Source organism: Cyprinodon tularosa, unplaced genomic scaffold (assembly GCF_016077235.1).
Source record: "Cyprinodon tularosa strain WSP-4 unplaced genomic scaffold, ASM1607723v1 ctg93, whole genome shotgun sequence".
NCBI classification, from domain to species: Eukaryota; Metazoa; Chordata; class Actinopteri; order Cyprinodontiformes; family Cyprinodontidae; genus Cyprinodon; species Cyprinodon tularosa.
The window spans coordinates 1,575,403-1,602,972 of record NW_024039707.1 but is presented as its reverse complement, the minus strand read 5'-3'; the positions used below and the strand labels follow the sequence as shown (position 1 = coordinate 1,602,972).

At 39.7% G+C, this 27,570-nt stretch overlaps 2 protein-coding genes and 1 non-coding gene across 3 annotated transcripts; all 3 read right to left on the bottom strand.

Annotated features, from left to right (window-relative positions):
• Nucleotides 1-14,264, bottom strand: haus6 (HAUS augmin-like complex, subunit 6). The gene is made up of 16 exons (XM_038274783.1): nucleotides 13,831-14,264; nucleotides 12,503-12,598; nucleotides 12,334-12,412; nucleotides 8,921-9,053; nucleotides 8,619-8,763; nucleotides 6,461-6,523; nucleotides 6,326-6,383; nucleotides 5,886-6,059; nucleotides 4,910-5,106; nucleotides 4,037-4,166; nucleotides 3,854-3,956; nucleotides 3,724-3,784; nucleotides 2,962-3,094; nucleotides 2,798-2,893; nucleotides 2,587-2,722; nucleotides 1-935 (listed from the first exon to the last, which is right to left on the bottom strand). Exons 1-16 carry the CDS (start codon nucleotides 13,965-13,967, stop codon nucleotides 265-267), a joined length of 2,412 nt encoding a protein of 803 aa, XP_038130711.1. The 5' UTR covers nucleotides 13,968-14,264; the 3' UTR covers nucleotides 1-264.
• LOC119776409 lies at nucleotides 3,548-3,678 on the bottom strand. Its single transcript, XR_005279778.1, has one exon.
• A 1,905-nt stretch (nucleotides 14,265-16,169) lies between the features above and the next one.
• plaa (phospholipase A2-activating protein) lies at nucleotides 16,170-27,360 on the bottom strand. The gene is made up of 14 exons (XM_038274784.1): nucleotides 27,108-27,360; nucleotides 24,743-24,936; nucleotides 24,554-24,654; nucleotides 22,955-23,075; nucleotides 21,038-21,205; nucleotides 19,471-19,606; nucleotides 19,222-19,391; nucleotides 18,992-19,143; nucleotides 18,696-18,915; nucleotides 18,440-18,505; nucleotides 18,292-18,363; nucleotides 17,490-17,597; nucleotides 16,995-17,165; nucleotides 16,170-16,866 (listed from the first exon to the last, which is right to left on the bottom strand). Exons 1-14 carry the CDS (start codon nucleotides 27,254-27,256, stop codon nucleotides 16,298-16,300), a joined length of 2,397 nt encoding a protein of 798 aa, XP_038130712.1. The 5' UTR covers nucleotides 27,257-27,360; the 3' UTR covers nucleotides 16,170-16,297.
• Between the last annotated feature and the right edge of the window lie 210 nt (nucleotides 27,361-27,570).

Sequence of the window (27,570 nt, the reverse complement as noted above, 5' to 3'; positions counted from 1 at the left end):
TTTTACTTTGCAAAGTTTTCTTTATTCAAGTTATTCTCTGATCTACACAGGGTCAGACAAGACAGAAGTTATAAACTGTGACAATCTTAGTGGATCAGTTCAGGGATGATTTTCTTCAATCCAATTAGAGCTAATCCAGAGTGCAACAGATGTGATTTATTTATTTACAGCTATATACACAAATGTTATCCATTTAGAGCACAATTGGAATCAAGAGTCCGTCACCAACAATTTAAAAAGAGAAAGGAGCTGCCTTTAATGCTGCTAACACTTCATGTCATCAATAGGGGAGAAGGTGATCAGTGTGGGCAGGCTGTACTCCTTTCGAGGAGAATCCAGTGAATCCAGATCCAATGAAAACACCTTGTTGGTATCGTCTTCTGATGCTGTGGGTTCAGTCAGCCAGGTTTTGTCTTTAGTAGAGATCCTGTGATCTGAAAGAAGACCCCCAGGGGAGCCTTCAATCAGGGAGACTGCATTCCTCTCTGGATGAGTTGAAGGGGTTGGGGTCTGCTTTAAATCAGTCTTTAAGGAGGGGACGAGTAGCTCCTCTTCCTCACTCGTCATATCCACCGCTTCATCCTCCAGGTACAAACTATCACAGCTCGGCATTTCAGGCAGAGTTTCGTGTTCGAGGCTGAACTGTACGGCGCTGCTGCCAGTTCCGCTGGGGGTGTCATGAGCCTCTGTGTAGAAAGTTTCCCATAAAAGAGAAGATTTGGGGACGAGTCCCTGTTGGCAGGCGGAGGAGGCTTCCCGATCTCCAAGAGTGGGGGGAGATGTCTGGTTTTCAGCCAGGGAGGGGCTCAGATTTAGCACCCTACTCACAGGACTGAGTCGCCCAGATATGCTGTCGTTGGACTCAGTTTGCAGGGAGTGTCTTTTCGCTTCATCCTCATCAACAGCTTTTCTCCAGGAGCTTTTTACATCCATTACTTTAAAAAGGTAGAAAAAGGAATATTTATTATTTGAAGAGATCAATAGGTTGCATTATAGTGTGCAGATGTAATGCTGCAATTATGGTCATCCTGGACTTGTCTTGTTTGTCAATTTTACTGCATGTTCTGTTTTTGCAAATGTTATGGCTTATATAAGAAAACAAAAATCAATGCATCTCATTAACAAAAGTAAGAGGTCTTAAAATCTAGAAACTGCATTTGTATTCAGACCAATTGCTTTGCAAAGTTGGGGTCCTTAATCAACCAGCATAGGGTCTTGGGATCCACATTTATGTTAGAGTTAAAATAACCTAAAGCATACACACAAAAAACGATAAGACCAGTCATTAATTGATTTTGTAGAGATGTTGGTTTACCCAGCTAATGGTTTAGGTCATCAGTCAAATCTGATACCAAATTTTGGGTCAGAAGCTGAAGAGTTTTGCAACCTCTACTATAAACAAACACCTGCAAATAAAGACTGGAGCTTCAAAGCTTCCAGAAACATCTGATAAGCCAACACGTTCATGTGTAGGTCATTTAATCACAGCTGCACTCTAAAGTCTAAGGCTAATTTCACGCTGCAGGCTTTGATGCTCAATTCCGATTATTTATTTTTTTTTTTAAATCGGATTTGCGATACCGTTCAAATTTCCATCTTTTAAAGATGGTTAAACATCAATACTGCTCTCCGCATCATCTTTCGCCATGTTTGTTTTTTCTTGCCGCTTCTTCATAGCAAGACCCATAATAGTGACCTTTGTCTGGTATTGTGTTCAGGTCGGATGAATGCGACCTGGCCGTTCAGACAGATCGCATTTGAAAAGATCAGATTCGTATCGGATTCAGGACCAACTGGCCAAGTGGCTGTGAACGTAGCCCAAGTGTCTAAGGCTACGTTCACACTGCAGGCCTTGATGCTCAATTCAGATTTTTTTTGCGTCGCTATTCACATTTCCAAATATATGCGACTTGTACGTGATCTCCTGTGTGAGCTGCATTCATACAGATTAAGTGTCCCGCATGAGCAGTAGAGGACGCAATGATGTCACAAGCAAGCGTGCCCTGTGTTTATGGAAGTAAACATGGATGGTAGTGCTGGAGAGCATCTAGCGATCTTACCCAACCTTAAAAACAATCTTTCCAAGATGGTTAAACAAAGAAAAAAAAAATCGGATTTGGGTCACTTCACTCTGCGATGTGAATGTAGCCTAAGTCTAGAAGATCAAGCATCAAAACTAAGGAGGACCCCATTACTTTAATGAAACATAGCTTAGAGCATCTTTTTAGTAGTGAGAAACCAAACGTTTGATTTAAACACTTTTGATGTTCAGAAATAAAGAATTTAGGTCAACATAGACCTATAACCCAATTGGTAACCTCTTCCTGAACTTGAGCTATTTTTACAATGAGCTAAAACCTCAGCCTCTTTCTACCAGTTGGAGGGTGGTTAAACAAAACCCAAAGACTTGTAGTTTTTTTTGCAAAACACTTTTGTGAAGCATTGATTCAAGAGGCTGAATACAAATGCATACCAAACTTGTAGAATTTTTTTTAAACTCATACATTAATTGCCTTAGTCTCAAAAATGGTTCAATAAATTTCAGCCAAAGAGACATGAAACGGTCTGCAAATCTTTCCAACTCACTTAAGCTCTTAGGTGTTCGAGGCAGCTGCTTTCTAGTAGAAAATGGATCCATCTGAAGGGTGCTTAGAAGATCCTCCAAATCAGAACCTTTCCTTTGGCCATCAAACGGACTGGTTGTCGTTACGGCATCTGCAAACTAATAAAAGATTCTTAAATGCATGTTTAAACCCTCTTTGTAAAATGCATTTCTAAGAAGAGGCTTTCAAAGTACCTGATCAGCGAGGTTTTCATATTCCAAGTCTAAAATCTCAGAGTGAGTCTTCAGCTGAGCAGTCTTGTGATTGGTCGTCTTGTCAACGCTGGGCGGCTGCAAATAAACGGGGATGCAATAAAACCCAATAAAACCACTAGAACCCTGGTTAACGCAGTACTCACCTGAAGCGGTGCTACAGCTGCAGCCTTTCCATGAGGGGATGGTGACGTGTCGAAGAGCCAATCCAGGGATGAATTTGCTCGCGTTGCTTCAGAAACAACGGGGCGTTCAGATGGCTCAGGCACGGTAGGAAAACTGAAATAATATGTGAAATAATAAGCATTTTTTGCTCTGCATTTTAGCTGAATTTTTTTTTTTTTTTAATACATCAAGTTTGTAGCTGGAAGATGACAAAATGAATGCAACATTTCTGTGATGCAGGTACATAGGATCTTAAATTTCTCCTGTATGGATCCACTAAAAAAAAAAATCTGATTAGTAGAGAGATTCCTAAAATTATTTTTTTTAAAAGCACCGGTTAAAACGGATGCCTTTCCCTCCAAAATAATAATGATATTTTATACAATACAAAGCAGCATTTTAAGGCAAATGAAGACTGCTAAGATCCATGCATCAAAAACTATTCACTCTAAAGGAATTTAAAGAAACACGCAACAACTTAGTATGATAGGTAGGCCTTCAACGATTAAACTATATATTTTTTTATCATCATATTAACTCTGAAATGCCTCAGTTAAACTCTGATCAAAGTGTCTGCTCCGTATCTGTCCGTGGCGATTTCTCTCAATTCGCCGCGGTCATCAGAAAGCAGGGATGCTCTTGGGAGGACCAGTGACGGACAGACCACTGCTTAGGACTGCCCAGGTATCTGCCTCCCACCAGGGGTAGCTTTAAGCTTCCCTCTGCAGCTGCTCCGTGATTACCTTCTGATATCCAGACTTGTGTGGACACTTTCTGTTGGTTTCACCTCTGTAGGCTTGTCATCTAAAAGTTAAAAATTTAACATTTTATTAAATGGACTTAAATTTGGCAAAAAAAAAAAGTTTTGCGTACCAAGAAGTTTAGCAGGAAACTGAGCAAAGATGCTGCGCCTGTAAGTAGCTTCAGGAGCTGGTTCAAAAGACAACGGAGCCATTGGTGAGAGGAAACCAAGAGCCTAAAAGAATAAGATACAGGGTCAGTTTAGTCTGGTTAAATACTTGTTTAATCCTGTTAAACACTAAAGGGGAAACTCACAGGATCCTCATTCAGGAAAGAAACAAGTGGCTTTTCTTTCAGTGTGTGCATCCACTTCTGCTCCCAGCTGGCCTGAAGCTCTCTGATGGCTCTCTTCACTTCAGGAATTTCCTCCTTGGAAAGTTTCTGCCTGAAGGAGAGACATTAAGCTCCGAAAGTCAAAGTCATTCAGAAAAAAAATTTAATATGTGGACAAACATGTACATTTAGGACATGCGACACAGTTGGGAGTGCATAGAGTGAGCAGAGGCCATGTTCTAACTCAGTGTTTCCCAACCGGGGGTACGTGTACCCCTAGTGGTCTGCAAGTGCATTGCAAGGGGTACATTAAAATATTTTATTTCTTAGATAGTAAAATAAAATGGGGATGGATCTGTTTTTCTTTGTGAAAACCCAATTAAGTCAGTCTAACTAATTTTTCTTCTCTATTTTGTTCCCAATTCACCAAGTTTTAATGTGATAATAGTGAAATTACTCAAAGAAGCTCCAGTTTTACAAAGACCGGTTTATAATATTTTATTTTGCATTTATTTCAATTCCTCACAAACTTTCAGGCAAAATACTTGTTTTTTTATTTGAGATGGAAAGCATAATAAAAATCAAAACATTAAGTTTGATAGATAGGAAATTAACCTGCTCGATAGCAAAAATAAAAACATAAAATAGGATAAAAAAAAAAAAATAAAAAAAAACACCTCTTCTGTATCTCTCCATTCTGCTTCTTACAGAGATCAGTCTCAAATAGTCTTTATTTCAGTTATTGTACATTCCACTTTTGAACAATCAATGCCTTTGACTGAGAGGGGAACTCATGGTATGACAAAATGTCCCAAAAGGAAACAAATCAAAAAAGGTTGGAAATCACTGGTCTACCTGATTAGGCGGAGGTCCTGCAGCACTCGGCACATCTGTTGGCACTTCTCCTGAAGGTGCTGAGCACCAGGCTGGGACTTGACAGAGGGAGAGACCCGAAAGCATTCCTCTTTGAGGGCCTGCAGAGCATGATTCAACAGCTCCATGACACACAGGAGGTTCAGCTGGCCCGCCTCGTACAGGTTTCCTGAGTTTAACTGGAGAATGAAATGGTCACAGTCAAACAGATATGCAACCTTGCACTGCAAGCTGGATTCTCACAAGATGTGAGTTTCCAGTCTAACAACAAATCCATCTTGAAATACTCCTAGCTTATTTTGCTAGTTGTGAAAACACTCAAGAAGCTGCAGACGAATCGCACTGCTATGATTGGATATGGAAGGCGGGTACTAGCTGCCATGTAACCCAATCAGCTCAATGTATTGTACTAAACGTCCCTCCTTTTCACAGATGGACTGAACGGCAGCCATCCCAGATTGAAAACATAGAACTCAACTTAGTTCTATACATATCGATCTGGGTACTGCCAGGTTAACAGATATGGGAGCACCCATAGAACATGACCAAGCCTAACCGGGACCTTTGGCCATTTTAACCCTACTTTCCATGGGAAATTTTTAAAAACCTTTAAGTGCATTCAAAAACTTTTTTTCCTAAAACAGTTTAACATGTGCAGTTAAAACCTAGAGGCCTAAAAAAAATTTTTTTAGCAAAACTGTTGATTTTCCATATACTAAACAGATCCCCCCCCTGAATTTAGCAGTTTACAGACACTTCTTCAGAGTTTGTTAGAAGTACAAATTAGACCTTGTGAAAATCAGGCTTTTAGCTAGCAATGCATATGGCTGTACAATGTACGCCCTTTACAAAAAACACAACCCATCCATAAATTGCACACAGTTTTCCCCCTGGAACCTTTGCTCTAATGTTCAAAATTCCACAAGCAGCAGATGCTGGGGTTTGGGTTTGTTCTCACCCGATGTGGAAGATGTTCAATTCTCTCCAGTAGACAAGGAGGAAGTTTGAGGACTCGATCCGTTCCGTCCAGGACGTACTGGTCTACGTCGCCTTTTAAAACACTTTCTATCACAGTCAGGTCCTCCTTGATATTAGACAGCATTCCTTCAATGACCGACCACAAAGCACGAACCTTACCAGAGAGAGAGAAAACAGCGTCTTTCATACTGTCCAAAGACATTTGAACCGTATGCTGAAAAAAGTACAATTAGATAAATATAAATACTAGATGAAAAAGATAATTCTCCAAATTTTACATAGATTTTTACTTATTCCTAAAACAGTTTATTGGAAAACTGGCCTCCATCGCTGCACTGCAACATGTGGTAACGGAACGACTTGATTTAAAAAAGGCAGCATTTGCAGCAACATGCTTCAGTATTGTAGAACATAACGCACCTTTCTTGTCTTCTCAGACAGAGATTCTGCATCCTGAGGAGTTTGAGAAATGTGACACCTGAAAGTAAAGAATGCTGAACATTAGCAAGTAGCATTAAAATCTATCTAAAAACAAAAAAAAACAGTTAATCATACTTTAGGAGCTGATCGTACTTGGCACCCTCTGCTTTGAGGTCTCTCATGGACTTGACCAGAGACCTAAATGAAAAGAAAGAAATAAAACAAATGCAATTAAATGTTTCTTTTGCACATAAAAGCTTTAAATGCAAAAATAAAAATAAAAAAATAGCAGAAACAAATTTAAAGGTAAAGAATAAAAGTTTTCTTGTTAGTCAAGAAGATTCCCCTTCCCTTCTCCTGATGTGTCTAATGTGTGCTGTAAAGGTGCAGCTGGGTGGTGGTCGGTGACTGAAAGCCCTTTCAGCTGCTACACAGTTTCCTGGCTGACTAATTTAATCATAGGGAACAGGTGAGGCAGGAGACTTCAGGCTACATTCACACGACAGTCTAAACTAACCCAAATTGGATCTCGGTAACTTTAGGCTGTAAGTACCACTTTTTCCGATACTGAGATTTTTTAAATTTTTTTATTCGAGGTAGATTCGAGGTATTTCAGTAGATCTACCAGATTTGATTGCAATATTTAGATTGTGCAATTTTGTAATAAAGGCTGGGCAATCGCAGCCATCAAAAAAAAAGTTCCATTCAGCGATTGGTTAACTCCATGGACTAAAAATGACATCATCTAAAATTCCCTTTATGGCACCAGGTGCTGGCGTAATTCGCTCTGAGATTCACACTGAAGATTTTATCCCCCACTTAGCTAAAAGTGTGAGTAAAACACTCGATAAATAACTTTTTTATCCAGCTTTTAACTTATTGGCTGAATCCACTGATGATAAATACGGCCACTAATATTTTCAAATGTAACCACAGTCTGTACGGCCAGGTCACATTCATCCGACCTGTTTGTCATTAATACGCAACAAAGAACACTATTCTGCGTACTGCTCATCCTACTGGGCATGTGGAACACCTAACCCTGAATCCAACGTCCTCCGTAACCGCCCCGCCCCGTTCCAGAACACCTGCGCAAATTTCAGCCTACAGCCTCTGCGGTTCCTCCAGTCTTGCTCTGGACTTGGAGCAAAAAATGAATGCTTAATTTAATATGACATAATTAAAACTCACCATCAACATCAATCACACACGTTTCTGCCCAAACTTTTTCTTTTTGCTGTGGGTTTTTATTGGGATTATAAAAAATTGATTTGTTCTCTAATTGCAAACTCAGCATCTCTTCATCAATGCCTGTGATAAGAAGTTTGTTATGAATTTGTGAGAGGCGCTCTTGGAAGTTGTTGGGACTGGACTTGATGAAACTTTTAAGCCTCTAAGTATTAAATACATATTTTGGTAAAGATGAGAAATCTGCTTCCTGTTATGTTGAAGTACCAATAGTTTGCATCCAATAATTTGATTAAGCAGTCTTCATTTTTGGGGAATATATAAGAATTATGCTCTGATTTTGTAGTTACTTATCTGTTGTTACCATAGTTTTATTGACAAACTGGATCTTCTCTACGTTCTTTTTCCTGTTTCCAATTGCGGATCTTGACCTTGCCGGAGCGGAGCAAAAATAGCTCGGCTCCATATTTTGATGGTGAAGGACGGAGAAGACGTAAGTGGAAGGGGGCCTGCAGAGGAGTAGCGGTGGATGTGAAACAGTTCATATTGATTAACATGGCTGTGCAAGTGCTCCGCAGGGCCTATGTGAGCGGGTTGGAGCGGAGGATGTGGAATCTGAGGGTTAGTTGTATGAATGCGGTACAAATAGGAGTTCAAATATAAGTCGTTTATATTTGAAAATGTGAACGACCACACAATCAACCGGATTTAAATTTAACACGTAGGCCTGCATTGTTTATGCAGCCAAAAAGTAAAGCTAGGTGAATTTTGGCCCCATCCATGATATCTAATTAATCATAAATACAAAATGTATTTTGTCGTTTCAGCAGCCCGTGTTTTGGGAGAGAAAACAGCGGCTTCATGTTTCAGTGTGCATATCTGAGCTACATCTCCCCCCATCACCACCAATGACGTTTACCACGTCACCAACCATTTTCACATGCCCACTGGATTTGTCAGCGCTTTGGGTGCAATTCTGCTATTGTCCGAAAACATCTTCAGGCAAACTATAACACTCTGTATTCGTCTTTGTGTGGAAAGGGCCTTATAGCAAAAACAAAAGTAAAACGAGATAAACAGCCGACTTCACTTGTCGAAGACCTACTGAGCTCGTCTCTGGTACTCGTGGAGAAAACGATCCTGATCCACCGCAGCCTTCAAAAACCTGGAACGGACGAAGTTTAGCCTTCCCACTGCTATGTCCAAGGTGGAGGCAGGCATGGCTGCAGCTTCAGGAACCCAACTCTTATCTGTCAACAACAAGACAGGAAGTCACTGTAGAATACAGCTCTGCTACAGATGTGATGAACTGTAAACCTGTAGGATTTACTGTCTCAGGTTTTTGAACAGTAAGGATACTGTCTCAGGACATATTAGCACTGATACAGAGTTCTCCGTAGGCCCTACCTGTGGTAAAAGTTTTCATGTCCTGCAGCATCACATGGCACGCTAACTGAAGCATCAAGTTGATGAACTTGGGACCACCAGGGGATAGAAACAATGACATCACCACTTTAGATCCTGAGTTGGCGGTTTCATCCTGCAGGAAATCACACAGAGCATGGTGTGAAACATGTATGCAATGAAATCAGAATACCTTTCCATCCCTACAGAACAGAGTTCAGCCTGATGTAGAGTGAAATCTGAATATCACAGACATGATTTATGAGTTTTGATTAGATATACCCAGCTAGGCCTTCTGAGAACTTCTCATTGGTCTATACCAGTGTTTCCTATCCTGGTCTTCCGGCGCCATTGTTCTGCATGCTTTAGAGGCAGTTTGGCTCCAGCACACAATATTAAAGCCATTATGATACTTCCTCAGCAGCCATTCAGCCATTCCTTCAAGTGTAACGTTTAACTATCAGCAGGGAAACTAAAACATGCAAGACAGTGGTACATTTCATTTTCACACCGATGTCTGAATTTCCAGCCCCCCAGCAGGGAACAGGGTTGGAATTAGTGGTAAGAATGTCAGGGCAACATTACAATACTTCCATTCCCCATTCAAGATGGCTGCTACTCACAATAACAGTAGTAAAGCTTTCTTACTTTGACTTATTTTAACAGTTAATTTGTATTTAAAACATTAAAACCCTTTGAACTATAATGAAACAGTAAGATCAGATGTTCTCCATTTCAAATTTGGCTCAGATTTGACTTTTTTTTTTTTTTTAACAAGGGCTGAATGCTTCAACAGAAACATTCTGCTTAATGCTTCATAAATAATTCCCTTAATTTAAATGCTTGATAATATTAGGGAAAAAAAGAAAAATATTTTTTTCTTGAAAAGAAAGAAAAAGAGTTGGGTCATCATTAGAGATTTGATCAATTCAGAATTTTTTTTTAAGGCTGAGGTGGAATATTTTGGTATTGGTCTAAACTAGAGGTCCAAAGAGCAATTTTGCTATTAGTCTGTCTGTTTAGAGATACAAATATTGAAATTTTGTTGACTGATTAGAACACAACCCATTATTCATATTTGTTAAATACCTGCAATAGGAAATATGTTTCCATTATAAACAGCCATCAGTTTATTTTTATTTCTAGCTTTAAAATAAGGAAAGCATAACACCTTTTTTGAAGCAAAGATTTTCCTCCACAGGGTTTTATTTGATGTAAAAAACAAACAAAAACATAATTTCCAAGATAACAAGAGAAGTAGATGTAAAAACATGTTTTTTTTTTGTATTTTAATGCTATTATCTTGTAAGAATTTAATCAAATATATTTCTTTAAACCAAATAACCGTATTTTCACGACTATAAGGCGCACTTAAACGTCTTTTTTTTCCTCAAAATGTGCGGTGCGCCCTATGGTGCGGTGCGCCTTATGTGTGTTGTAACTGCGACTTTTGAGACCACCTCATTGAGGAGATGATGAAAGAGTGGCTGAATGTAAGGAGACCAGGTGTTTTTTTCCACTCATCACCATTAATCTGTAACTCCATGCGTGCCCATCTCACAGCTGATGTGAAAAACATGGGGAAACAAATTAACCCTGTGCTCGCTGTTCAACCGCTCGACATCGGTGTGAACCGGACCCAGCAGGTGCAGCAGAAGCAGCGAGTTTACATGCAAAGTCAATGGTTGACGCGCGTATAGGCGCAGCAAAAGGTCCCGCAGCGCGTTTTGGTGCAGCACGTCGGGAGCGTTTAAGCATCTGATGCACCGCCAACGCGCTGCTGCTTCTCAGATGGAAAAATTTAAGTTTTGCTGCTGGACGCGCCGCATCAACCAATCAGAGAAGCTGATCTGGGAGCTGACAGCGAGACAGACACAGCGCTCTGATGACATATGATATTAACGCAAATGGAAAAGGCTGGATGGATGCGTGGCTGAGGCAGGTGTATGTGAGGAGACCAGGTGGTTTTTTCCACGCATCACCATCGCTGCGTGCCCATCTCACAGCCGATGTGAAAAAAAGATGAATCAAATGAACGCTGTGCTCGCCGTTATCCAGGGGGTCTGACAAAGGAGCTTCCACCGCTCGACATCGGTTTGAACCGGCCGTTCAAAGTAAGGCTGCGAGCGGCGTGGGAGCGATGGATGACAGACGGAGACCACAGTTTCATGATAAATGGAAGGCAGCGCCGGGCAGATTACGCCACCGTTTGCGGATGGATTGTAGATGCTTGGACTAACGTGTCTGCTGGCATTGTTGTTCAAGCTTTCGCAAAAGCCGGCATTATTTCTGAGGAGCCGCGCTGCACGGAAAGTGACTGACAGCGAAGAAGGGGAAACTGGCATGTCTGATTTAGCGCAGCTGTTTAATTCAGAAACAGAGGATGATGACTTTGATGGGTTTGATTAATACTTTGTAATAAATACTTGAATAAAGCACAATCATACTCAGTTTTGCTCCCGCTGTATTTTTCTACCTGAAAACTTAATTCAACAGCAGCCTCTGGGCCGGGTCTCCTCCTCTTCACCGCGGTGGCTGGCAGGTGTTTTTTCATCTAAATAATCTAAATCTTGCAGCTATATTTGCTGTGATCAGTGGGAATAAAGTAGTTTTAATATGTTTTTAAGTGAGAAAGTCCACCTGAAAACTTAATAATTGCAGTCAGTTCATCCAGATTATCTATTTCTGTTGGAGGCGCTCAGACCCCCACATACCAGCGGTGCACCGACAGGAGAAATCCTTTCGTTCACCGCAGCTGCTGGCAGGTGTTTTTTATCTAAATAATTTTAGCTGCAGGCACCAGGATACCGGTAATAAAAGCGAACAAATTCAGGATTTTAAGTTAATTTAGGAGTGACCACAGCGCTGTGTCATCTGCGATGTGTCTGTCTCACGGCCAGCTCCCAGGTTTGATTAATACTTTGTAATAAATACATGAATAAAGCACAGTCATACTCAGTTTTGCCCCCGCTGTATTTTTAAATACGCAGTAGAGGTATTTAAAGGTAGTAGAGGACATGTACCTGTATATAAAAAACGCGCCCTATAGTCCGGTGCGCCTTATGTGTGTGTTAAATACAGAAATGGGACACATAACTGAGAGTGTGCCTTTTAGTCCGGTGCGCCTTATGGTCGTGAAAATACGGAAAGCTTCTCAGACTGCTCTACATTGCTCAACTACAATAACTGTCTCTTTATATCATTTTAGGCCATAATTAAGAGCCGCAGGTTGCAAACCTCTGATCTAACCCGTCCCTGATATAATTTTTTTAGGCTGGTTTTGCTTTTTTCTTCTCCCATATCAAGAATAAAAATGAAACGATGATAACCAAAGTAACACAGCCTTAATGTTAACAAAAAAGGAGTTAAAACATAATTCATGTGCTCTCCTTAAAACGAAAAACTACAGATCCTACCATGATCTCCCGCAGCCAGGTACAGGTAACCTTGCGAAACTCAGCATCTGCCTTGTGATCCAAAACAGGCCAGCAGTGCCTAAAACAAAGTATTATTATTAATATTATGTTTGTTCACATAACATTTAATGAAGGAATATTAATAACCGACCACATGATCTGACATTACCTGTATGCTTCATGAAAGCGAGAGGGATTCAGTTTCTCCAACAAGAAATGGGTGACCAAGTAGAAGGCATCTTTGTTTGGTTTGTCAAACATATTCCTGGTCAGAAAAAAAAAAGCATAATAAACACAACCAGAGCCATGAGCATCATATTCATTACTTTAATAAAAGGTTTTCATTCTGTTTTTTTAGGTAATTATTCCAAACTAAGCCTAGTCTGAAAGCCAAAGCAACAAGACATGTTAAGCCTGGACTGATTTGATGACTGTTTACTTTGTAAAATTGATTTGTTTTCTTTGGTATTTTACATAATCTTAAACTGTAAACACTTAAATTTAGGAGAAGCACTGATTCGATTTTAGGCAGGACTCTACTTAGGTTTGCCAGCACATAAAACAAAACATCAATATTTTTCCCTCATTTCCCAAATCTCAAAAGCCCTTCAAAAGTCTTTTAGCCATGAAAAATATTCTGTCCTGATTTAACTCTAAGAACAGCAGTTTTTAAGCAGGATCACAGCTTATATGATCCATACCTAAAGTCACAACTGATTTCATTTTGCATGAGATTATGTCCTCAAAAAAAAGGTGTTATGTCCTCATATTAAAGCACATCAGACTTATTTTGTCATTTTGTATACACAAGTGTAAACAAAAAGAAATTTCATTTAAAAAGCTCTAGACAATTTCTTTTAAAGAGCAGCCTTGAAAACAGTAATGAAAACATAAAAAAAAAATTGTAATATAAACATATGACTGTATATTTACAGTTCTAAGATTATTTATATATATATATATATATATATATATATATATATATAAAATTTTACACAACAATCAGCAGTCTAATGGCAATGGGAAAGAACCTGTTAGGGAATCAAAATTGCTCTACACCTAAAAAGTAGGGCTGCAACCATTCTTCCCAAATGTAAACAAAATGATAAGGTGATAATTATCCTAATGTTAAGAATAAATCTGTCCTGGATTATAAAAGGAGTATAAAAACAAAGACTTTTATGCAGATGCTCACCCAATCTGGTGAACATTTAAAAAAAATGATACATTAAAAGTGTTTTAAAAGTATCTATGTAGACTTAATGTAAGTCTTTACCAATAAGCAGTCCATCTATAATCCAAGTAGACTGTGGATTTGTAAATAAAAGGAAAAGTAGCTCTCTATTAGATCATCTGAATCTTAAGTAAACACACCTTATGCAGAAATCCAGGAGATTGTAATCGTGAAGATTTATTTAGGCCAAAACATTAATAAAGGTAATAAACGGAGATGTTTTAAGAGTTTAGGTTGTGCTAAATCATCAATAATAAACTTACGGTCCAAGGCAGAGGTATTTGGTGTTGGCTTTGCCTGCCAGTGATCCAGCCGCAGATTCAGGTTGGAAGCCCAGACCCAGGAGGGCAAACCACAGATTCTGTCCGATTTTCTTCTGAAGCAGGTTCTGATTCGCCATTACTAAAAACCACAAGAATCCCAGCTTTGTCTTCCAGCACTAGCTAGCCGGAGTTAGCTGCCCTGCTAGCTAGCTCTAACTTCAACCTTTACTCCCACAGTAGCTCCTGGAAGGGTGGTTAAAAACATGTATCAATAACATCAGAATGAAAATAAAAGACAGAAACACCATCGATTATTATCCCGTAAGGTCATAGCTACTTAAAAACATCTAAAGGCTCATTGGTTTCAATATCTCTCGGACAGAAACAGGAAAATGAGATCAGCAAGAACAACAACCGCCAATTTTTCCAAAAACAACCCGGATGTTGTTTATAATCACTTCCGGTGGTGACTGTTTCCAAAATAAAAGCATAAAGGTATCCTCGGCAAAAAAAAAAAAAAAAAAATCATGATTTATTCAGTATTAAAACTAAATCCGAGCGTGCCCTTTATGTCCATTATTTCATAACTTTAGAAGTAGATATTTAGGAAACCTAGGATATTGTAGCCATCTATTAAAAAACCTTGAAATGTGTTTTAATGTACCACATCCAAACAGAGTTGTAAGGAAAGTATGAAAAACGAATATTAGAGATTTACATTAGTTACAAAAAAAAAAAAAATAATTCACAAAACAGCATTTTTTTTGTAAGTTCCTTATTGTTTCCTCTTGTAATGAGGGCAGGTATGTGTGTTTTTCTGTCTCACCTGTTCCTTTATAAAATACAAAATAAGTTCATATGTATTCATCAAACTCCCTAAAGCTATTTTAGCTATAGGCCAATAGATTGTACTCAAACTGTGGGATTAACTAGGCCTGAAGCTTGGTTAGAATCCATTGACACAAGGATATTCGTGCCCTCTATCGTCCATTTCCCTTTAGACAGGGGGCCTTCTCTTCATTTGGTTTCAGTTTCAGATCATTTCCAACAAATGATCAAAACTTGTCCCCAACAATGCCAACATCTCGTATATGTATGTATATAGGACCAACTCTGCCATATTTAAAAATACAGAAATAAAGAAATGCTCAATAAATAAATAAGCTAAAATTAGTTGCCACCAAAAATACAATAAAAAAATAAATGTAAGTAGAAATTAAATTATACAGTGAGACATAAATGTATATAACTCTTTTAATTAGCTTCTTTATTTGCCTTTGTAATATTTACCTTATTTTTTGTCCTTTATAATCTTCAACTTTATTTTTTAATTACTTATATTTTTAAGTATTTATGTGCATGTTATAATATTTTTGTCTGTTTTGTTCTTCCTTTGTATTTTTTTACCCTAGTTATTTCTTCGCCGCTATTTATTTCTGCCTGGCCTTTTTACGTTTCTGCCTGCTTTTTGCTTAACACTGATTAAATCTCATGCTTTACTCAAAACCACCTGTTTCATGTATTGGTGAGGTGTTTGGCTCCAAGCTTCAGATTTCTGCAGACTGAATGTATTCTAGCTTTTTATAATAGATTATTTTTTTTTGTAGATTTTAGTAGTGAGGCTTTCTTTCAAGTCTACGAAGAGGCGCTAAAAATGCCAGCATGTCATTTTTTGGACTCTCATCTCAAACTTGGAGGTGTTGATTTAAAGCTCCCAGTTCCTCGGTTTGGATTTTATCTCAGGTTTAGTTTAAAGACGTACAAGTAAGGTTGGATTAGATCTTCAAAAAAAAAAAAAGGGATTCCATTTACAGCAGCATTTAGAAATGTTCTCCTAGCTCTGTGGCATACTAATTACAACTAAAAATCTCGTATGTCATAAATGGGACTCTTGTCCAGAATAGATTCCTGAGTCAACTTTCAACTTAAAAGCAATTCACCAATCCTTTTACAAACCTCCTCAGTGCAGCACTGGAGTTCCTCTTATGCTGAGATAAAGACAGGATCTTCTGATATTTTATACATAATTAAATTTTCAAAGATCACACATTTGAGGCTTAACACTGTACCTCTATAATGAGCCCATCTTTAACATAAAAAAAATCTGTTTAAAAAGTGCACTGCTCTTCATCTCATTACAGCTAGTCAAACACTACAATAGGAAAATGAATAAAACGGAAGCAATCAAAACCTCCAGTGGACTTCAGGTCCAATAAAAAGCTGCATGCATGTGTGATCAAAGTTAAAATGTAGCAGGATATAGGTAGCTTGATATTTTAACTTAAAATAATTTTATCTCTTATTCTATAAATATAACAGATGCAGCATAAAACTCAGGCTAAGCATAGAGAAAGATGTTTTTTTATTGCAGACAATACAAGTGTAATATTTCTGTCTTAATCAGACTGTAGAAGGAGAACGGAGAATTAGAAAGAAGTGCTCGTCTTATTATCTCTAATTATTCACATCAGTGTAGTTCTTTTAAAACCAGCCGGCAGCACTCCCCCACCTTCAACGGCTCAGACACAGTGGAATATTTGGAAATCTGAGAGCTGACACCCAGGGAGCGTGCCAAGTCCTGGGCCGTCTGGTCCGAAGCCACAGTGGTTCCTAAGGCCACCAGGAGCCTAAATATAGCCTCTTTGTCCTGCACCGTCTCTAAAGCCCTGCTGGCCACAGACAGACACTGAGCCTTGGCCTCAAGGTCAGGCTGGCTATGAAGGCAGCCCGCGTAGTTTAGCAACAAAGTGGCCAGGGCGATGTGGATGTTCTTATTGCAGACAGCGGCCAGGTCTGCAGCGCGAGACAGCACCGTTTCACGCTGCGACATCAGGAGAGCCCGGCCGTGTCTGCCGCTGAAGCAGTTGCACAGAGTGCGCAGCGCCAGCAGCTGGTTGGCTGGGCGGCCCTCGGGCCTCATCAGGCTCAGCAGGTGGTTGCACAGCTGGACCCCTTCTGCCTCACCGCAAAGGCTCTCGTTAACCTGTGGGTGGCGCACTGCCAGCCTTAGGATGTCCAGGACAGGAAAAACAATATCTACAATGCAAAAAATAAATAAATAAATAACAATAGAATCAGAATAGAAGTCTATTAATGTTTAATCTAAAAGAAAAATACAAAACCTTAATTTCCACAAATTAGAGAACTCAATGCTGTTTCTGTACCTTCAGGCCAATGGCAGACCTTCCAGAGGAGGTTTATCTGCTGAAGGGATGGAGGAGGCTCAGGTGAGTTTGCCCCATAAACCACCAGCAACAAGCTCTCCAGGCTTTCCATGGTTTCCTCAGAAAGCCTTTGTCCCTGAGGGGCACCTTCATTCAGCTCCTTTAACTTTGCTTAGGAAACAGCAAGATTAACAAGACTTAATTAAAAAGGTACAAATATATCTTTTAACATTTTTTTGTTTTGTCAATTCTGGAAGACCGTTTTGAGCTTGAAATCTAAATTAATTCATGTTTGACTAGCTAGTATAGATTAAAAAGTTTCAGCTACCTGCCATGCAACTAAAATATTCCATAAAAATAATCTAAATGCAGCCAAAAAAAAATTAGTTATAATAGTAATTTAACTTTGGACTTCACTCACATTGAAAACAGAATCTTAAAGAAAAAACAAGCCAAAAGATGAAACATCTTTACATCTGTATTGAGTAAACTAACCTATGATCAGAGGGGCGTTGGCTTGTTCAAAGGTCACACCGTCAGTTTTAGGGAAGTAGATGTTAGTGGAGGTCTGTCTCTGGGCTGCAGAGGAGTAGGCGCCTTTTCCTGCATTGGAGAGAGATGAATCCAGTAAGAGTTACACCCCCAATAACCCTTTAACTGTTCTGCAATCTGTCACTGCATGCAAACAAGACAACCGACATAAAGTAGACCACGGTGGTCCAATGCTGAGAAGTGCTATGCAGTATCAAATGCTTGAACAAAAACCTGAAATATTATTTCTTAGTGAACAAAAGTGGGGATAGTGTTGGTCTAGTGGTTAGAGCAGTGCGCTTGTGCTTTCAGAAGTTGCAACCCCACACTGCTCCCTGGGTGCTGCAAAATGGCAGAGTGAATTTCTCTATTGTTAGATCAATAATGTTCTATTTTTATTTCAGAAGGGGGATACAGAATAAGTAAGTTTTATTTATATAGCACCTTTCTCAGACAAGCGTCAGAAAAAGCTGTACAATAAGAGGCATAGAAAACAAAGCAGCACCATTTAAAATACATGTAAACAAAATACATAAAATCATAGCAGCCCTGGATAAAATTAGTCTAAAATGCTTGGTTAAAAAAATTATGTTTTTTAAACCCCAAGCGCAGGGAAAGTAGTAGTGCATTCAACTGTTTGGGTGCCACAGCTTGGAGGGACCCATCACCTCTCATCCTAAAGCGAGTTTGAGGGACATTAACAAGTTCTGTTCAGCAGATCTCAGACAAGTGAGGCTGAATCAAGTCGCAAACTTGGTGAACTCACCGGTAAACGGATCAGCCACACCTGAAGGAGTGCCTACGTTGGAACTGGATCCTGGGATGTAGCGACCAGCGCCTGCGCAAGAAGAAAAATAAGCCTGTGGAAGCATAATCCCTCATGTTGTGGATGGCCCATTAGTTTAGAGTCTGACCTGTGAAAGGATCTGCTGCAGAGTCAGAGCTGTCGCTAGACGAACCGGGAACATATCGAGATCCTCCTGTTAAAAAAAATACATAAACAACTTATAATTACAGATTTCTGTATTGAGTGAACCCTGAGAATTATTTGAAGAACCAGCAAAGATTTAGACATAGAACTTCCTGACATAAACAGTTTATGTGAAATAAAATTTTGTAATAGAGACAAACTAAGAGTGATTGAGCTCCAGTTCTAAACAACGGCCTCACCTGTAAACGGATCACCACCACTGGGCTGAGCAGGACCGACAACATGTCCTTTAGTGTTCTCAATTATAAAATTAGCAACTTGATCGAGGAACATGGGGCTGAGGTCATTTTTCTGGAGGAAGTTGTGGGCGGTCAGCCAGGGGTCCTCTGTCACGTTGTAAGGCAGCTTCATGGATGGACCTCCCTCGTTCACGTCGATGGTGAAGACGTAATCGTACTCCTGAACCAGATAATGACGCCTTAGCCGAAGTTCTGATGCAGCAATCCTCTTAACAGCACCGAGCTTGTCGTCTTACCTTTCCTTCATACACCACACTCTTAGAGGTCTGTTGGTTCGAGCCTCCAACCACGTCCCCGATTTTCATCCAGCGGCCGTCGCCGATGCTCCACTGATAAGCCTCCACCTTCTCTCCATCTTTGATCAAACGGGTCTGCCCGTCCCGATTCCCTGCACAAGAATAAAGCAACATTAACCTGAAAAGACACCAAAATATATACAGATGGGATCTGATAAAAATGTAATTACCGGGTTCATCGAGATGTTCTCTCCCAGGTAGGTCCTCCAGTTTGATGTCCCCAAGGTCTCCTGTCTTAGGGTCTATGGTAGCTTTGGAGAGCTCATCCTCAAAGGCCTGTAGATCTTGGGCGCTGGCCACGCGATCCTTGGCTTCCGTAAAGATGCGAATGATGCCATCGCTAAGATTTTAAATAAAACAGATGAGTGGTACAAGACAAAACCCTCTGAGGGCGCTGATGGGGAGTGGCTTTGCATTACCTGGCTCCTACAGCTATATCCCCGTTGGGTAGAATACAGCAGCACCAGACTGACTGGGCAGGGAGGCGGATGGTCTGACAACATTCCCCTTTCCTCCATATCCTCAAAGTCCTGTCCTCTCCCGTGCTTATAAAGTCTGAGACAGAAATACATCATATAGGCGACACATTTTCATGTAGATAACTTTTGTTTTATTCATTTCTCATATCTAGAAAGAATCACTAACAAACCTACTGCTGGTACCTTGTTTCCCTCATTGCTAATCATTTCTGTTTTTAGCCGTTTCTCTGCTCAACACAGAATAACAACACATTCGATATATCGTATTGACCCGAATATAAGACGAGATTTTTTTTTGTTAAAAACAATGTGAAAATGTGGGGTCGTCTTTTATTCGGGGTCTATCCAGTTATAAAGGCTGACAGTTGTCTGGGGTCACTGCACGAACGCAACAGCAGAGGGCGCCAGTTTTTTGTAAAGCCAGCACCTCGCTGTGGCTGGGGTTATTTTTTTAAATCACGACAGAGAATGGACATGAATGCTACAAATGGATAGTCTCTGTCAATGGAGTGGATCAAAAGTCAGACAAGTCTGCAGACTTTTGAGGCCGAGTTATGATGCCAATTTTAAAATAATGGTGGTCAATACAGCGCAGATAAACAACTCTCTGTAGCAAAGAAACACAGAGTTACAGAGTGTAATGTCAGAAGATGGTACATTCAAAAAGACAGAAAAAATGCAAACAGCAAAAGAAAATCTTATCAAAAATTGCAGAGCTGCAGGTTTAGAGTAGGACTCTCAGCGAGGCAGAGGACGTTTATGATTAAAAGCCTCATGCAGGTTTTTGAGACATTCCGGGAGTAAAGTTCAGATTGCATTTGAGTTGAAGTGTTGCCAGATTTCAATCAAATCTGTCTTTACTGTAGATTTTTTTTACTTTTTATAGTTTAATTGCAGAAATATTTCAATGTAATATTAATATCAATGAAATTGTTAGCAGTTCAATATAAAATAGTTTATCGAAATAGTCTTTTTTTCCTTTTGGTCATTTTGTTTTATTTTCTAAAAACTGGTTCTGGAAAGAGGGAGTCATCTTATAATCAGGGTCGTTCTATATTCGGGTCATTACGGTACTTGGTATATTCTTTCTGTTCAAACTGAGGCTGGTTTCTGCTGGAGGTGTATTCCTGTTAAAGGGGAGTCTTCCCGCTCTACTATTTCCAAATGATTTTTCAAATCAACAGATTGCTTCGAAAACAATCACAAAAGGAAATTGCCTGAGTTTGCATAGCTTCTTAGAATCTCAATTACTCCAGACATAGGGAGGATAAATTAAGGCCAGTTTGTAAGTAAATGGTATATATGTAATCTTTGTAACACTAATGATGTGATTGCACTGAATTGGATTCCATAGAATTTGTCATTCTATGGAAGTGCCTTAGATAAGATTTTGTGTTAATTCGACACTTTAAAAATCTAATCACATAATCATCTGATTCTGATTTAATAAAAAGCATTTCTAAAGGACCGCATGAAGCTAACTTTAAAATGAGCGTAGTGAACAAACCTTGGCCATTAGGGAAGACAGCTAGGCTGTAGATGTAGTTGGTATGACTGTAGTAGACCTGCACACATTCGCCTGTCACCAGCCACCTTCTGATGCTTGTGTCGTTGCTGCAGGAGAAGAACTCTGTGTTGCTAATCACAGCCAGTCCTCGCACACAATCCTCATGACCTAAAGTGAAAAAAAGATGTATATAGTACTAACCCAACCTGCATTTTTTTCTTTACTTTAAATAATAACGTACACACATGTGCATGTGCGTGTACAGCCAACTGTGCAACAGAGGATACGGTTCCCTCCTTGAACCGCCACCTTGACGTGTTGTACGGATTTCAGTGCTCAGATCCTTCCAGAGGCGATGGCTTAAACGCCCCTGGAAGCGGGAGTCTGGTCCAGGCATTAAGTCAGACCCGCTCCCAGTGCATGTTGGACTCCTGCAGGGCTGTCCTCTGTCACCGGTCATTTTCATAACTTTTATGGATGGGATTTCAGGTGAAGCAAAGGGTCAGTGGTTTGGTAAACCTTTTCCCTGCTTTCAGCAGATGCGACTCCACTGGCTTCCTACTACCCAGACATACAAGATATGCATTTTGCAGCAGAGCGTGAAGTGGATGGGATGAAGGTCGGCTCATCTGAGGCAATGTTTCTGGAAAAAGGTGGCCTGTCCCCTTCAGTTGGAGGAGAGTTGCAAGAGGAGGAGTTAAAGTGGGGTCCCTGGTCAGTGAGGGGAGAAAGGAAAAGCAGATCGATAGACGGAGCTGCGTGGCTGCCTTGCAGCCTTCAGTTGAAGTAAGGTTTTGGAAAAAAGTCTGCAGCCATTGGATTTGCATCCGATAACACTAATGATGCATTCAGGTCGGTCTGTTCCTACCCTCCTCTATGGTCATGAAATCTGGATCAAGACCCAATGAAGGAAATCCTGGATACAAGTGGCCGAAATTATCTTCGGTCAATGGATGGCTGGAAACTACCTCAGAGAAAGCTCAGGAGCTCAGACATTCAGCTGTCAGCTCAGGTAGCTCTGACATCTGCTTCAGATGCTCCCTGTACGCTCCACTTAGGAGGTGATCCTGACACATCACACCGGGAGGAGCACCAGGGGACGGAACAGGATGCGATGGAGGAACTATGTCTGATTCCAATGGTGGAAATCACCAAAAGCCAAAGCGGAACTATGTCAGCAGTCACCAAAAGCGCCGTCCTAATAGAGCTAGCAGTAATGAAGGTGTTGAAGTAGGATAACACTTATCAAAAGTTTACAAACAAGGGGACTAACAAATGTACATATAAGCCATATAGGAGCAACAAAGTGGCCCACAATCTTTTGTCTAACAAGACGTATAGGTACAGCGCACCTCACAGTTTAAAAGAAAAACAACACATTATTTGGTAACTTACGCTCTGAGTGACACAAATGAATGCAGCTTCACATATTTTGGTTTTATAATCAAGAGCTTTGGTCATTACTACAGTAGAATCACTTTTGGTTTTATTTTTTATTATTTCCAGGAAGGCTGTAGTCCCAGTTTAGCTAGCGCCATTCTTGTATATTCGTAACATACTGACATCTGCAAGTCTGACGGCTGTCCAGATTCGCCACAGCAGTCTGGAGTGCCTTTCCTTCTCTGGATAGGGTTCTTATCATAGACTATGTCCAAGGTGAACAAATAGGAGCTTAGCAAAGGGGGTAGGAGTTATAATTTGAAGTATTTAAAGGCAGCCAATGTCTCTCAGCTGACCCTGGAACATGTCAGGCTTCACGGAAAGGAGGTGTGAGAAAAAGGAGGTCTGAGCATCTCTACTAAGACGCTGCTTCTGTGGTCTGGTCCCAGATAATTGGAAGAAGGCAAGTACGAGATTGAACAAAGCTGGCTGTGCACACATATGCTCACATCCTGAAACTACATAAAAAGGACTCACCTGTAAACGTCTTCTCACATCGGCCAGCCTTCCAAAGCTTTATGGTCTTATCTGCTGATCCAGAAAGCATGAGGCCTTGTTCAGGTAAGATGATGACTGCCCACACAGCTGCAGTGTGTCCCTGAATTAAAAGCAGCGAGCACAGAACAAGTCCTGTCAGCATATTGAACAAAACTGTGGATCTATTAACTTTCAGAGGGTACTATCAACAGTTCTTTCAACTTTAAATGCTAAATTTGTATATTTTTGTACAGTTTCAAATTCATTTCTGCCCTGTGTGGGTCATCTTAAGGTAAATGGCCCATTTTAGAGTCAGTATACTCCATCTAAGGAATAATTGTATTGACCTGAAGTTGTAGTTCAATACAGACTAGGATTGCCACTACGATCTCTGATATGACATCCACACTGCTGCTTTGGGAATTGACTGATGCAAATATTAACCTGATACAAAATCAACATGAGTCATTAGGGCTGGGCGATATAGAAAAAAAGCTTATCAATAAAAAAAAATGCATATTGATCGATAATTATTGAAAAGATTTGAAACCATATTTTATGTGCAGCTCTGCCTGGACTTTTTATAATATTGCTAAATGATTTAATTTTAATAAAAAAAACAAACACAGACTTCGAATTAAATCTTTATTTAACCAACTTTTTTAACCATAACAGAATTGTTTTAAAGAAAAATAACTTAAGAGACCTGAGTTATGTTATTAAATACTGACAAAGAATAAACTAAAGTGACCAGAAAAGTGACCAAAATAAATATAACAAATATATAAATGCCCCCCCACCGCCGCCGCCCCCGGTTCCTGCTTTAACCTGAGGTATTACTTTGAAGTTTCTGGCCCCTCAGCATTTTAATCTCAATTGTTAGAACTACGTGGGAAACTGCCCAGAACTGAAAATATATATATATTTTCCGAAGATTCCTCGGAGGAAAGCCGCGCCGGGGCCTACACAGCTCGTACTCCTGCGGGTGTGAGCGGCTGAGATGATAAAAAAAAAAAAAAGTTGGTTGTGTTATCAGACTTTGTTTTCACTGGTTCCCGACACATTTTCCAGATGACTGTGGTTTGTTTTTGGTCCGACTTGCCATGACCGAAATACTGCCAGACTGCCGAACTACAAAAACCTTTCTTTGGAACAATTTCCTCCGCCTCTCCTTGCTGCACATCTTCATGTGCTCTGTGTTGTGGTTTGAGAGGGCGGCGCTTGGTGACGGCGTGCCTGGGTCCGCGATTGTGATTGGTTGGGAGGAAGCAGTGACTAGCATAAACATACATGCTAGGCTACAATGAGAAGGAAGGAAAACTGCGTTTCTTTTTTATCAAACTTTTATCGACCCTCTTTTTTTCTATTGCGCCACACGTCTATCGATCGATATATATCGTTATTGAATTATCGCCCAGCCCTATGAGTCATACATACTTTTAATTCTTATCTTATAACGTGAAATGTTAGAAAAGGTTCGACGAAGTGATACTGATCAAACAAACAATAATTAACACTAATATATATATGAGAAGAAGTGACCCTGTTAAAACTGCGGTTCAGGAGAGCAAATGAACAAATAACGAAGCTTCAGCAAACCTGCAAAGTCATCATGCACTTCTCATTGAGCCAGACTTTGGCTGTTGTGTCCCAGGAGCCACTTAAAAGGGTTCCAAATTTCCCAGAGGACAAAGTGCATACTGAAAAAAAAAATGAAAAAAGCATTACCAGGTTAATTCAGATGCACTGGTGTCATGGTTAATTGCAAACGCATTATCAAGAACTTGCCAGTATTTTTGTGACCCTGCAGGGTGTAGAGGGGCTGTGGCTTGTCCAGAGTAAAAACACAAATGTTGTTATCATTCCCACCAGTGGCAATCAGGCCCCTGGGATATGTATCACTGGGCGCAATGACGCATACGCAGGATACAAAATTTGAGTGTCCAGTCATACAATGCATCTCAGTGAATCCGTTATCTGGGCTGTTGAGCAGAGAAGACAGAAAGCAAAGATGTAGTTAGTAAATCCGATTACAGGACTATTAGCACCAACAATAAAAAAAAACACAAATCACATAATCCTCATGAAAACATATGCATTCTAGATAATCTGAACAAGCACTTCTCTAGAGGTTGACCAATGGATCTGTCGAACTAAAACATTAAGAGGGATTTGCACATTTTCTTTCATGATAGGGCAATAAACACGGACAACAAACTGTGCAAAAAATGGGAGACCATTACACTGAGCACACTGAAACACATTTTAGCATGTGGAGTTCGAATTAAAGACTGCTTTTCTGCTGTGTTCTTTGGCCTTCAAGGTGCCGTTTGTCACCAATGTTCTCTAACGGATCTCTGGGGCCTCCACAGGATTCATACTGAGAGTCAGTTAAACACCAGTGGGCTCAAATTAATAGTCATGTATAGGGCTGGGTAAAAAAAAAATCTATTTAATCAATTTAGAGTTGATTCCTTTTTTTCCTTTTTGCAAAATCGATGTCTAGGAAGTGAGATTGATTAGTTTTATAGTGAAGTGCATTACGTTCACATTCCAATGAGCAGGAAAGATGCACTCAAAATACTTCAAGCCAGACAGCTGCAAATATAGCCAATAGGTTGATTGAAGACATTAACAAATGGAGGCTGACCAGCAAACACCCTGTAGTTGTTACAGACAACGCTGCAAATATGGTTTGCAAAGTGGAGATAATGCAGCTCATGCATGTCTGCTGTGTCACGTCTGTTTGCTCAAGTGAGGCGTTTTCACTTTTCAAAATCAAGTTTGCACTTTTGAGACAGTTTTGTTCACATCTCACGTTTAAACTGTCTGATTTACAAGTTTTCACTTTGTGTTTAATATGACAGGAAAAAATAAAATACATGAGTATTTTGAAACACAGTTGAACCACTTTCATTATTGTAAAAACAGATGGAATCGAAAATAAACGACTTAAAACTGTATGAATCAAAATCGAATCGATTCAGGACTTTGGCGAAAATACCCAGCCCTAGTCATGTAAGGTCCGAAGGCATTTGGTTCCACAGATTTCTGTATTTTTAAGCAAATCAAAGAGAGGGGGGGTGAATATAGATACAAGCCACACTTAAGACTTTCAGATACATGAAATAAAGAAAACTGTGTTTAAATTCTCATTTACTTTACAATACGAGCCACTTTGTTTGGGTCCATCACACATTTTTGATGCAATTTTAATGAATATTAAAGGTATCATAATTCTTTATACACTGATCAAAACATAAATGCAGCAATTTTTTGTTGCTACAATTTCACAAAAGTCAATAGAAAAGTCTGAAGACTTCTATGTACACAGCGGCCGCATTTCCCTTAAATATCATCTAAATCCGCGTTAACGAGCACTTTATAGAGATAAGGCAGTGATCTCCTAGGTGTGGCATATCAATATGCTGATTAGACAGTAAGATTATTGCACAGATGTGCTTTAAAGCTGCCAACTATAAAAGGACACTAAAAATGTGGATTTAATAGGCTATGTACAAAAAAGGAGAGTCCCATTTCTTTAAATAAATTAAATGTTTGGAACAACAAATGTTTTTTGTTTTTAATTTGTAAATAATGTATAGCCGTTAAATATTTAATCACCTTATCCTAAAAGTATAACCTCGTATCATCCAAATTTTGTTTGTAATAAATTAGGAAACAAATGTCTATAAGATTGGAAACAAAAAAAATCGGATATTAGAGGTACGGAACCAAACTCTCGGAACTTTAAGTTTAGGGAGCCTTTACCCAGACTTATTTCTTTTTTTTTTTAATGCATATTAATAAGATAAGCAGGAAAAAAAAACACATTCTCCATTACTACTCTTTAAAGCTTGGAATCACCCAGGGAATCACCAAACTTCGCTATCGTTACTTAGAAACCAGACAGGTGCTGCGAATGAATGACAAAGCTAATTTGAACAACTGTTAGCCTCCGAGCTAACGGTTGTTCCAACAACGGTCTGATAAAATAGGGTGATGATGTGGATGCTTAAATAAGGCAATTATTTTAATGCAGTTTACAAGTCTCGAAACAATCCCTGACCCTACCATGACACGATAAGGGTCGTAAAGTGTTAACTTGGCAGTATAGTTAGTCAGGTGGAGGCTAAGTGCTAATGCTAGCTACCTGGAGTTCGGTACCCAAACCCTTCCGGTTCGGTCTCTGGACACGGACACGAAAGCTCCCTCTGGGAAAACCGCGGCTGCCAGTCCTCTTACGTCCATTTCATGGCCCGGGATGGAGCATCTGAGTTTAAAGGAGTTCGATGATGCCATATTCTTTTAAGCACAACAACAAGAAACGAAACCCAAACACCAACGTTTACAGCTAAGCGGTGTCGCTGTCAACATCCGCCGCCAATGATTCCGGAAGAGGAATTACGTCATGAAATACCAATTATTTGGCCTTTCAAAATAAAACAAATAAATTAATTTTATTTATTTTTACCACTTGAATTAACTATGGATACCTGTCATTTTAGTTTAGACTACAGGTTTCAAAGCAGTAGATGCTTTATTATTTGTATAAAATCTGCTAAATGTTTGTCTAGCTAATCTAAAAAATAATAATAATAAAAAAAAGGATTATA

Excerpts from the sequence above, each read along its gene's own strand:
- haus6 (XM_038274783.1), bottom strand. The coding sequence starts at position 13,967 with ATGGCGAATCAGAACCTGCTTCAGAAGAAAATCGGACAGAATCTGTGG. Across the intron at positions 8,764-8,920 it reads CATGAAAACTTTTACCACAG|ATAAGAGTTGGGTTCCTGAA; the intron begins GTAGGGCCTACG and ends TGTTGTTGACAG. Across the intron at positions 2,894-2,961 it reads CAGCTGTAGCACCGCTTCAG|CCGCCCAGCGTTGACAAGAC; the intron begins GTGAGTACTGCG and ends GTTTATTTGCAG.
- plaa (XM_038274784.1), bottom strand. The coding sequence starts at position 27,256 with ATGGCATCATCGAACTCCTTTAAACTCAGATGCTCCATCCCGGGCCAT. Across the intron at positions 19,392-19,470 it reads GATATAGCTGTAGGAGCCAG|CGATGGCATCATTCGCATCT; the intron begins GTAATGCAAAGC and ends TTAAAATCTTAG. Across the intron at positions 17,166-17,489 it reads CAACGCCCCTCTGATCATAG|CAAAGTTAAAGGAGCTGAAT; the intron begins GTTAGTTTACTC and ends CTGTTTCCTAAG.